Below are 12,114 nucleotides of genomic sequence, written 5' to 3'. Positions count from 1 at the left end.
TTTTCTATCAGTGTAGGAAATGTTGTACGCATGTATCTCGGTCACTTTCAGATTCACTTGTCGTGTTATAATGTACAGTTAATCCCTTCTCCGTTTTATTTTATATTATTTTCACGGAAACAGATTCGGTAATACAGATAATACAAATTGTGCGAAACGTCAATTTAGTAGGAAACAATCGCATTGTCGGCGTTTGACATGCAGCAGAGTTCTAATATCTTACAATTAGCGTTTTATATTAAAATCACAGTACGTCCAAAACATTATCAATCACGAATCAAATGGTCGAAAGGATTACAATTATCCCGGAGTGTCCATTCAAGAGTCTCAATATCAAACCTGTAGCTCAATGGTATAAATACGGCGAATACCATTGTCCCTTGCGAAACCACCGGAAAATCATTAATAGTATAATGAGACAGGATCCCACATTGAGTGAAAGCTTGAAATGAGATCAAACCATAATCTGCTCAATATCGGTTAGGTAAAACCCACCAGCTGCAATCGATCAAATTACTGGACCATCACATCACGTTGCTGATCCTTGCACATTTTGCATAAAAGGCCGCCTCAAAGCGTCTCCCTTTCAATAGAACACCCTGGATAATAACAAAGATACCTTTGCGCTAGGTGTATAGTTTCCTTATCAAAATTCATTTAACTTGTTAGATAAAATTGTTCCTTAGAATTGTTACGCGATTTTAAGTAAATTGTAATTAATACGTGCTGCACAATTACGCTTTACGCAGGTTACGAATTTAAAATTCGTTTATGACGTTATAATTGAAGGCGCGAACGCACGACCATTTTGCCGGCTAAAAGTTTCAAATTATCTATAATTTAAAAGTATTCCCGTGAAATTCTATCAAAAGTCCAATTCCTGCTTTACTCAATTTCTATTCATTTGAAAGTACATAGGCATTTTATATGGCACAGTTGCGATTAACTTAGTATTGCTTAATTTAAAAGAATTGTCCGTGATCGAAGGTTTGATCATCAGGACTAAGCTGACTATTTTAGAAAATGGGTGAATGGCCTTTATCGGACAAAATTAATAAAGTAGCTAGATTATATTAGTGTCCAGTTTAAAAAAGTGATTCAATGTAAGGGTGACTACTTTGACAAAAAGTGTCCGATACTCTTTCATATTTAATACTCTTTTTATGTTGTAAAAAACATTTTTTGTAGAACTTTCAACGATTTTATATTATTTTTTATTTCTTTATACGACAATGAATAAAAATAATAAAAATATCAAAGTATCAGTATCAGGAGTCTCCCAGCCCTGATGTTGCAAACTGCAGTGTTTGCGAAACGTAGGCACCACACTGCAAACGGACGCGGCAACTATCCGGAAGCCGTTACGACTGAAGAAGACAGCAGCCGCGAAAGCGTGGTAACCAATAATAAAAATATGCTACATTATGGCGCATAAATTTGATTTTACTTTATCTGATAGACATTTTCAATTGTACATCTCAAACATTGGCCAGCAGAGTCCGCCGCTCTCATACGAAGCAACACGTTACTCCGTTCAAACTAACTTAAATCAACGTTATAACTGAATTAAAAATTTCCTCGTGATTAATGACACCTGTAAAAGATCCAATGATCGTTATTAAGATTTAATCGAAATATAAAATTATTTATTCCAAATAATCCTGTAGTCTCGTTCGATTGTGCTATCAACCGGTTTTGCGCTTCAAAGTTGCTCGAGATTCCCGCAACGACAATGAGATTACGACGAAGAATTAATCCGTTTGCCCGATGTGCGTAATCAGCCGCCTGATTGTTCCATTCAAAGACCTCGGCAAATCTCTCCCCGGGACGAATAATCCCTATTCCAGGGAACAGTTCCCCGCACCAAACGCGCGTTTGTTATCGAGTTACCGAACAGATGCGAGATTCGTGAAAGTTTGATATCGCGCGGAACTTTTCTGGTTCTCCGGCTACGACGGAAAATTCGCCTTGGATGCTAATTTACTCGACTTTATACACACGCGTAGTCTGCATCGATTCACGCACGATATATAGAGAGAACGCTCCCACGTATGCGGGGAAAATATTCCTCATTGAAAACTAAAAGGCTGCCTGATATAAAATTCAACTCCGCTTTATTCCAATACTCTTTTGTGAATTTGTGAGAGCAAAATTTTAAATTTTATCGTGTGTTATAATAATTTTGCACGAAAGCTGCGGGACACACGCACGCGCAGCGAATTTTCCCTTTTCGCCATACCGCTGCTCTATTCCGCGACTCAAAACTCAATACGTCACAATATATCCGCGCAATCTATCTCCAATTTTCCAACGCCATACGTGATCGCGCCGCGAACTTACTTCCGATTTGCGGCTAGAGCGAGTGCGGGAGGAGAGGAAGGGGTCCCTCTCTGCATTTCGCAGATGGAAACCGCTCGAAAGCGCCGAGCGCGTGCAATACGTCGCTTTAATCCGATTATTCCCGGCGATTAATTCTCTTGTCTATCGCACGTATATCCTTCCTTTTAGCCGGCTTTCGAACGTAGTCAGTCCGTCTAATTGCCCCGTTCGGTTTGCGCTGTCCTAATTGTTTGTTCCGTCGCGAGAGACAGTATGCAGATGTCGACGACAACGACGGCGACGCCGGGCGTCGAGCGACGTCTTCGGCAACCTGCACATTTCTCTCTCTCTCTCTCTCTCCTCTCTCCCTCCCCCTCCCCCCTCTCTCTCTCTCTCTCTCTCTTCACCCCTCTCTTTCTACCTACACAAACAATCGGTAGAACCTGGAATGTGCCGCATTAGCAGCAGAGATGACTTCGCGTCGGCGTACGATTCAACGTAATTATCGTTCGGATTAACTGCGCATCATGGAAATTCTTCGCACAATCATTTTCGTATTAATTCTACCAAATCTGAGAATTCTCTAATTACCGCAGCAAACGCGCGAATTTCGTTTTGACTATGAATACGTCCTCATTTCCAATCGCGCAGTTCGATCGTCGCGTTTTCCAAAGCAGTCTCTCTCGCGTTTATAATTTTACGCGCGCATTCTAATTCATATCCTCGAGGCTGTGCGATTTTTAAAAATAATTAAAAATTATCATGCACACGAAATGAAAAGTAATATTTAATACGCCACGTTTTTCTTGTATTCAGAACTGCAGACAGATATTTGAATAATATTCAGCAGTATTTAAAGAGAGAACACGCGGAATATTCATCCGCTGTATAATTTCATACGGTTACAGGACTTTGCGTTTACGTGCGGGCGAGATTTCGAAAAATTTCTTAAATTAATCGAGCGTTAAAATGTCGGAACGAATACCGCGGCATAACAATTCGCCAATTTATCCCGCGCAGCTGCCCGTTTCCGCGATGTATCCGAAAACTGACATCGATAATCGACGTCGTCCGTTTGATTGCATACCGGATACATAACGATACGTATGCGCGTAATTATTTAGAACGGAATTAATAGTAACGTGATTTTAAATGTGTCCCGCTAATGCGTGCCGCGTTTCCGATCGGTTTAATATCAGTCGGGACAATGTCGGACGCCCACTTAACTATTCATCCATCCAGCAATATTAATTCACGTGACCGGGAAATGTACACATTGACGGAGCCGGCTGCTCGATGAAAAAAAAAATATACTTTATTATTTTTTGAAAAGTCAAAACGTTCGACGTACCGTGGGCCCCGGCTATACAAGGCTTGATTAAACATTCATCAAACCGCGCCATAAAGCAGACATTCCGACCAATCGCTGGAAATTGCCGAATACTCGTTGACTGCGACATAAATGTAAACATGGATGTTGGGAGAGCACCAGTGTAATTACGCGATGAATGCACAGTAGCTGGATACTTTGTAATTTGAGGAAAGGTTCATCGAACGCGATGAGATAGGTAATTAGGAGCTCGTATATATGCAAGCTTGATCAATGTCTAATTGAAAAAGTCATGATTAACCGAAACAATTGCGGTTAGGCTTCATAAATGTAAAACTGCGCGAAGCAATTGTTTTAAGTTCATTTAAAATTAGCTTTACGCCATCGGCAATTAGACTCGACGGCTGTCGGCGAGTTTAACGTTGAAAATATTAAAAAGTTATCTTGATATATGTATGTATGTCTTTGCGAAGAAATGAAAGATTCACGAGAAAATCGATGCCCGTACCATTTTGAGTAATCTCGAGTCGAAATTTTGGCCCCATGTTGAACCTTTCGTTCTATTATATAGTAGGGCCTAAGACAGTAAAAGAGGTCGAGCTGCAAGTACAAAACTTACTCCTACTTAAAACTGATAGTATCGGAAATTTATACTTTTGCCAATTTAGCATTAAAGTAGGTCCTTTTAAGTAAGAGCTAAAGTAAATTTTAAGAATTAAAAATTCAAGGGAGGAATAAAAAAATATGTCATCAGAGTAGATTATCGGTGATCTATGTAGGTGTGTAGATCAGCTAAGTAGGTGTAAATTATCCTTCAAAGTGTCAAAATGATACCAAAATTTCGACTCGGGATGCAGCTGCACTTGGTATTCCCCTTTGAAACGTACGTTGTTATTGTCACATACGTCGTGGTGTTACGGGGAATGGGATGCTAGCGCCGAGATCATTATTTCTGAGCTCGGCGCAGAGGCGTGAGAACCTTCTCCGGTGCATAAGAGCCGCGGCTATCGGTAGAGGCGACGCGCTTTGTGAACCGCGAGCTCGAGTGAGCATTACGTCTAAGCAAGTGCGCGCAACATCCTTGAAAAGTAGCCCAAGTGAATAATGACTCGGGACAATGCGAACGTGTATGGGGCGGGTAACATTGCCTTGGCGCTCGCGACTTTGCCGGTACATTCTTTGACGCGATACAGCGGCACTTCGCGCGACTTGTCACGTTTCCCATTCAGAAGTCGACGCGCACTTTTGTCGCGCGGGCGAGAAAATAATGATCGCGATCACAAAGCGGCGACATTCGTCGTCGAGCGTAATCACGCGTGGAAGGCACGCGCGATGCGCGTGGCGCGCGCGTGACAGAAAGTGGATGCGAAGCCCGAAATGGAGCATCTCCGAATAACGCGTGACAGGCGGGAAAATAAAGTCCCGTTGTGCCGAAATAATTACGCGAAAACTGGTGTATATCAACATTTTATTTCGGCCTGTGTTTACTCACGTACGCCGTTATTATCTGCGGCAGCTAATGCAATTGTTATTCCATCCCGCGATTCATGACAGCGCGACAGCATTTTTTTTGGTGATAGGGTAGGCGATTATGATGCATTATTCTGTAGAATTACTCCCGCGCGTAACGTTCTCTCGCATTCCAGTGACATTTTATCCACGAATTTTTTTGCTTAGTTATAAATTACCAATAACCAGAGTCGAAATTTTGGCTCTACTCGTCCTATATGATGAACCTTTAATTCTATTATATAGTAGGACCTAAGACAGTAAAAGAGGTCGAACTGCAAGCACCAAATTTACTCCTGCTTTCAAACTGATAGTATTGAAAATTTCTATTTTTGCCAATTTAGCTCGTTAAAGTAGGTCCTTCCAAGTAGTAGCTAAAGTGAATTTTTAGAATTAAAGTTTCAAGGGAAGAGTAAAAAAATATAATGTCATCAAAGTAGGTTGTCGCTGGTCTATGTAGGTGTATAGATCAGCTAAGTTTGTGTAAATTATTCTGAAAAGTTTCAAAATAGTACCAAAATTTCGACTCGGAAACGCCAAACGAGATAAGCAAGTGTGGCTTTAAAGAAGCGGATCGATTAACATTCGCCTCTTGTAACTGCCGATTGCCACGTTGGGCAATTGGGATCCCGCGAGACATCTACGGCATTGAGAAAACTGCGGGATCCATTGAATCACGAAGCAATCGAGTCTGACGACTGAGTCGGGGGATATTCGAGGTCGTTCTTCTCCTGTCTCTCGTTCGCGCCCCGCCATTTGTCTTCCCCGCCCGTGAAAGGCTCTGCCCTAACGGCCGCACCCGGCGGCTCGCGGACTCGTCTCGAACAAAATCATAAAAGTTTTAGCTTACTACAACTCCGAGAAACGCGAGACGCGGTCTCTCATGTAGGCCTGGGAAGAAGGTTTTCGATGTTAGCTGCCTCGTGACGCTCTCGATCGCACTGTTACTCCTTTACTAGGCTGTGCGTAAACGAGGCATATATCAGACAAAATTTGAAATTCTTTCCCCGACAACGATACTCATCGTCAAACGTCGTCTGTCGCCTCGAATCGCAACTAGTTGTGCCTCAACAGAATATTTTGTCAACAATTTTGACAAATAATGATCAAATAAAGTTAAATAGGACCATTATGATATGAATCAAACAAGCGAGAGACCCTTTAGGTCTGCGCAAGATGTTGGTAATCCAATCAAATTGTAATCTAAAATGTGAATTCACCAGAGTTGAAATTTTGGCCCTACGTTGAACCTTTAATTCTGTTATATAGTAGGACCTAAGACAGTAAAAGAGGTCGAACTGCAAGTACAAAATTTATTCCTACTTTAAAACTGATAGTGTCGGAAATTTCTACTTTTGCTAATTTAGTATTAAAGTAGGTCCTTTTAAGTAGGAGCTAAAGTAAATTTTTAGAATTAAAGATTCAAGGGAGGAGTAAAAAAATAAGTCACCAAAGTAGGTTATCGATGGTCTATGTAGGTGTATAGATCAGCTAAGTAGGTGTAAATTATCCTTAAAAGTGTCACAATAGTACCAAAATTTCGGCTCGGGCATATATCGTCATATGAATATTATCACAGCTTCAGTGGTCGAGTTGGATAAGACGTCATAGATTGAAGGAGATTCCAGGTTCGAATCCTGGCTGAGATAATATTTTTCGCAAGGATTTTTTACAGTACGGGGAGGAGGTATTGAATGCAAATTACAGCATTTTAAATAATTAGAAATAGTTTATCGATTTTAATATGTGAGCTCACTGACGACAATGATCCCATCTAAATGAAACTGTGTTACGTCCGAAAAGAAACCGGCGCAACAAGGTAGAAAACGGTACATGAATTCACATTTTAGATTGAATAATAATTAGTTGTACGCAAAAACTGAGTGCAGATATAAGAAACAATTTGACTCGCGTGTCCACTTTCCTCCGCTTTCCTCCTCATTCTGTATGCATGCGCTCGTCAACTTTGAATTCTTACGACGGCGAGCTTGACGCTTGCACACACGGGACATTTACGATCTCGGGAAAACTATCAGTAGCAAAGGTCGGCTTCGAAAATTAGAAAACTTTCCGAAGCGCGGATTTCTTTCAAAGTCAAATTATTCTCTTCTTGTGCTCCCTCGGTTTGTTGTGCGCGTGGAACACTTGTCGCGTCGCAAGTTTGTCCGTCCGCGATGAAAATTTTGGATGCGATCCCTCACATCGAAGCGTAATTAATTAACGCAGAAGTGGCGCGCTTCAGCGTTCTGCTATTCACAATCGCATTTTCTAGATTGAAGGTAATTAAGAGCTTATTATTATATTGCAACGCGCATTAAAACGCGTACACGTGTCCGCGTATATCGCGGCAATTTGTTACACTTTGTGAATTAGTTGCCAGCAAATTTATTAATTGTTGAATTTATTAGCATAATTTTCCCCCGGCACGCTAACGAACCCTCTCGCGTTTCGATCCACACCTGATTTTCTCGTAAACGTAGCCTTCAGTGGCGCCTCGCGCACTTTTCGTGTTTTTCACAAACACGTTGTCCGTACTTATCCGATTCTTCAACCGATGTTTGCATATTTAAGTAGCGTGAAGCAAAATGGAGATTAAGCCCTATAAATATACGGTTCTCGAAAATTCTACCGAGGAAAGAAGTCTGGTGACCCAAATTCGTAATATAAATTACCGAAAAATCTAGGGATTTTCCCGAATTAAGCTTCGGCGGTACAGACGAATGTGCAAAATCGTACTTTACATTTAAATGGCCGTTACACGCAAAAGGGATCTAATTGCGGCATTAAAACAATATCTAATCTTGCACGCTAGAAAGTTGCGAGTACGAAAATAGCGTACGACCGCAGAGTTTTCGTTAAAAAGGTAATCGACTCCGAATTGGCCCGAGAATTTAAATGAGCGGAGAAACGCTTCGAAACCGTTCCGTACGGAAATTCTTTTTCTGCCCCCCGTAACGGCGGAAAGAAATTAGGCGACACCAAAGAAACGGTCTATCTTTTTTTTCCTCTCTCTTTCTTCCCCGCAGAGCGTGTACAATCTGCTAGGCGAGACGCTGTCGAGGCTGCAACAGTACGCGGAAGCGGAGAGGTGGTTTCAGGCGAGTTTGGCCAGCCAGCCTGACCACGTGCCGGCCCACATCACTTACGGGAAACTTTTGGCACGGAACGTAAGTAGCCGTCGTTTTGCTTTTAGATCGCCATCGCCTGCCATCGCCGCTCTATTTCACCTTATCGCGATCTACTTTCCAAGTCTGAACTATATCGACCGTTACCACTTGAGAAACTTGTGCCGCGAGACGCAATATAATGCGCGACATAAACATATTTAGGTCAATACGAAGTCCCCCGCTCCTCCCGGCTCTCAACGTCTCCGAAACCGGTCATTTATTTTGCATCGGACATCAACTGTGCGTCAGTTCCGATGGCATTAACGAAGACTAACGGACGGCAAAATTTCCACGACGAATGAGATTCGTTTTCAGAAAATCAGAGGTCTTCTTGCAGGGAATTCAGCGCTGAGTGTAAACCTATTTTTCCGTTTCTCGCGTTTAGAAATTGTTTTGTTTTTTTTTTGCTTTTGTTTTTTTCCCGTTGATACTCAATTGTGCGAGTGGACGCTGCGCATCGCGTCGAAATTGCCGAAACGAAAATTGCGGAACGCTCCTGCGGCGAAGAGGAGAATTCGAAGTTGTTTATGGCAATTTTGCAAATGTTGATTTTCTTCAATATTCACCCACGTTTTCTCTTTTACCCGCGCGGATACATTTATATTCAGCGCGGCATCCATACATCCACGATTTGACGGATATAATATATTCAAAAATCTTGTCTAATGTGATAGAACAAGCTCCTGAACCGGTAGCAACCGCCAGGGGGAGGGGGGACAGACAGGGCTATCGAGTTCGCGGTGGCTCACGAGTCGCCTCTGCTTTCTCTCTCTTTAGTCGAGCCGCGTCCTGGAAGCGGAGAGATGGTTCCTGAGGGCCCGCAGATTGGCGCCGGACGACCCCAGCGTGCACCATCATTACGGTAAGGCGCGACCAGGAGCTTCTTTAATTGCGACCGCAGGAAAGCGTCGTCGTCCTCGTCCGACGTCGTCTGGAATTCGTCAGTAGGCGTCTTCGGTTACCGTCTCCTTTTTTCCCCCCCCGTTCGCCCCGACCGAGGTTCAACCTTCCGTCCCTCGACCGCGTCGCAATTTAAATGTCTAATGCCCGTAGATTGTAGTCGTCTTCGGGCCGGTGATAAGGGAAAATCCTCGTTCATTATTAAAGCAATGAAATACGCTCTCTTAAGCATCTCGCTTTTGCACTTGCCTAACGCACCCCCGAGAGAACCGTCCCTCCTTCCCGCCCTACCCTCCGCCGTCTCGCATCGGCCGCCGCGGCCGAGACCCCATTGTAACAACGGTATAATTGATTCCCGATCCCCGAATCCGTTTTCGAAAGGAGGTCCTCCAAGTCCCCTTCGATCGCGAGGGGAAATCGCGACGGGAGGGAATCAAAGAGCGAAGATTCGAAGAGACGCTTAATAGGCGGGGGAGATAAGAGGATTGCCGATTCGTCGAGCCGCTTATAAATACCGTTGTAATATTTCCTGCGGGATGATAGTCGATCTGGCGTAGAAGGAGGACGGACGGGCTAATCGAAAAGAAGGGACGGGATACCAGAGGGTGTACGGGGCAGAGTCGAGATGCCGAGGACGGATCGACGGGTATTAAAATTCCGGGGAAACGCGGCGGCGCGCTTCGAAACGTCAGCCGCGTTAAATTGCACCGGGAACACGAAGACAATCTTCCGCCGCGTGCAATTTGCCGCGTATCTCTTTTTCCCATTCGCTCGGCGGGGCGTTCATTATTGATATAGGTGACATAAGCGCGAGCGTGGGTCGCATTCTTTCGCTTAATTGGTTAATAATAAACGGAACGTCCAGTTTAAAATCACAGACTCGATAAGTATCCCTCAAATATTTCTGCCTTCCCGTTTGTCCGCATTCGTGTTTCACGTCGCTCTTCCTCTCGCAGATTAAAAATACCTATGCAAAAATATGCTTCCGTTCCGATTCTTCGATCGTGTTTTTCCCGCAGTTTTTCCCGCTCGGAATATCGCTCTAATAAAACATCGTTCGCATCCATGGGAAATCAGACACGCGTGTATTATAGGCGGGATCGATCTGTTCGATTGCAAAATGAATCATTGAGTAGACTTGCGGATTTGTACGCATTAAATAAAAAATCGCTACGTCGATTAACGATCTGCCTAGCGACTTGGCCAAGTTTCACAATGCGCGACGTATAAGTTGATCGAACGCGACGCGACAGTCTCGCGACGCGACACGCACAATAACGTCTGTTTGCAAAATTTCCAGGGCTGTTCCTGACGTCGCAGGGCCGACTGGTGGAGGCTGCCGAGGAGCAGCTGCGAGCGGCCGAGCTGTCGCGGTCCGATTACGAGCTGTCGGTCGCGGCGGCCTCGGCGCTGAGGCAGGCCGATCGTCGCGATGAGGCTGAGGTCTGGTACCGACACGCCGCCAGCCTGAGGCCGCACGAGGCCCGCAGCCACACGAATCTCGGCGCGATCCTACACCTGAACGGCAAGTACAAGCAGGCCGCCGCAGCTTACAAGGAGGCCCTCAGGTTGCAGCCAGGCGACGCGACGACCATAACGAATCTGCACAAACTGGCGGCGATCTTGGCGTGACCTGAAGTAGCCGAGGGCGACGGCGTTGGTGAAGAGACGCGAGGGCGAGGAGAGAACGAGCGAGCGAGGCGAGACGAGGAGGACCCAATCTTACCGATCTTACCGTGTACCCCGAGATCCCCCACCGGCCCGATCTTCCTACCGATATTCGTTTATATCTCTGCGTCGTCGGTGACGCGCGCATTCGTCGTCCGCGTCGACGACGCGCGGCCGACTCGTATTGCCTGCTATGGTATGTAAAGAATAAAGCTTCCTTTATTTTTCTCTAATACACAACGGCATATTTCATTATTCATGTGAATCCTCTTCCCTTCTGTAGACTAAGTGAGGCGAGGATTATATCGTCCTGCCTCTTTAAACGGCTTTTGTACGGCGGGAGGAAGTATTTGAAATATTTTCCTTAAGTACAGAAATCCTTATGTATAAAAGGTATATATACGGAACATCGATCCCGCCCTTCAATCGCGGAACGAAGTGGATTGCGGTGGATTAAAAGAAGGCTTATAGCTACCTAACTGATTCTCGTTAACAGATTTCTTCAAATTTGTCGTAACGCGAGAGATCCTTCCTTCTCGTGTGTACACACACGGAGCAGGTAAGTTCGCCGTAGATTCGATAAGAGCAGATCGATAATTATTTTTAGCCGAGATACTAAGCTCCGCCGTGCCGTCACTCTCCCATCTATAAATCAATCGGCCCAAAACGGAAAAAAAAGAGAGAACGAAAAAGTTAGATCGAAGCGTTTTGCGCGTCGTTCGAGGGGATTACTCGCGAGTTCTTTGATGGAGCTCTGGATGAGATAACCGTCGGGATTTCTCCGGCGAGAAGACTACTTCGCTTCAAATGTTACTTTCCCCATATTAACGCCGAGTGCGTTCCCGTTTGCCGTGCCGGAACTTCCAATTCGCCGTGACATTTGTAATATCAATTTCAATTTGCAAAACACTTGCGCTTTTATCGATACATCGTTTCCTTCCGTCAAATACGTGAAAATCACTAGGCGCGTGATGCGCCTAAATTCTCGCCATTAGGACTTTCCGCGGCAGATATTCGGATATCCTCTCTTTCTCTTTCCCGACGAGGTGCTGAAGCTCCATTAATATCGAATCTATTTGCACGAAGGTACCAACTGGAATATTTAAGTTTACACTTTAAATCACACCCCCGAGCGAGTGCCAACGGTGCGAGCGAGCCCGGGAGCGGAATCGCGAGGGGATGACGAATGGAGAAATGGCAAAGAGAAAGAGAGAGAGAGAG

At 44.4% G+C, this 12,114-nt stretch overlaps 1 protein-coding gene across 1 annotated transcript in view; it reads left to right on the top strand.

The window, feature by feature from the left end:
• LOC105568493 (transmembrane and TPR repeat-containing protein CG4341) overlaps window positions 1-11,126 on the top strand; it is a 255,869-nt gene extending 244,743 nt beyond the window's left edge. Inside the window, exons 8-10 of the mRNA XM_012024205.1 lie at window positions 8,185-8,325; window positions 9,103-9,187; window positions 10,526-11,126. Of these exons, the coding sequence (XP_011879595.1) occupies window positions 8,185-8,325; window positions 9,103-9,187; window positions 10,526-10,857 (558 nt within the window). The 3' untranslated portion in view covers window positions 10,858-11,126. The remainder of the gene's footprint in view (window positions 1-8,184; window positions 8,326-9,102; window positions 9,188-10,525) is intronic.
• The last annotated feature ends 988 nt before the right edge of the window (window positions 11,127-12,114 follow it).

Source organism: Vollenhovia emeryi, unplaced genomic scaffold, assembly GCF_000949405.1.
Source record: "Vollenhovia emeryi isolate VEMERY1.0 unplaced genomic scaffold, V.emery_V1.0 DF939129.1, whole genome shotgun sequence".
NCBI classification, from domain to species: Eukaryota; Metazoa; Arthropoda; class Insecta; order Hymenoptera; family Formicidae; genus Vollenhovia; species Vollenhovia emeryi.
Note: the sequence above shows the minus strand (reverse complement) of the source record. Positions and strands in the feature narration are given on the sequence as shown.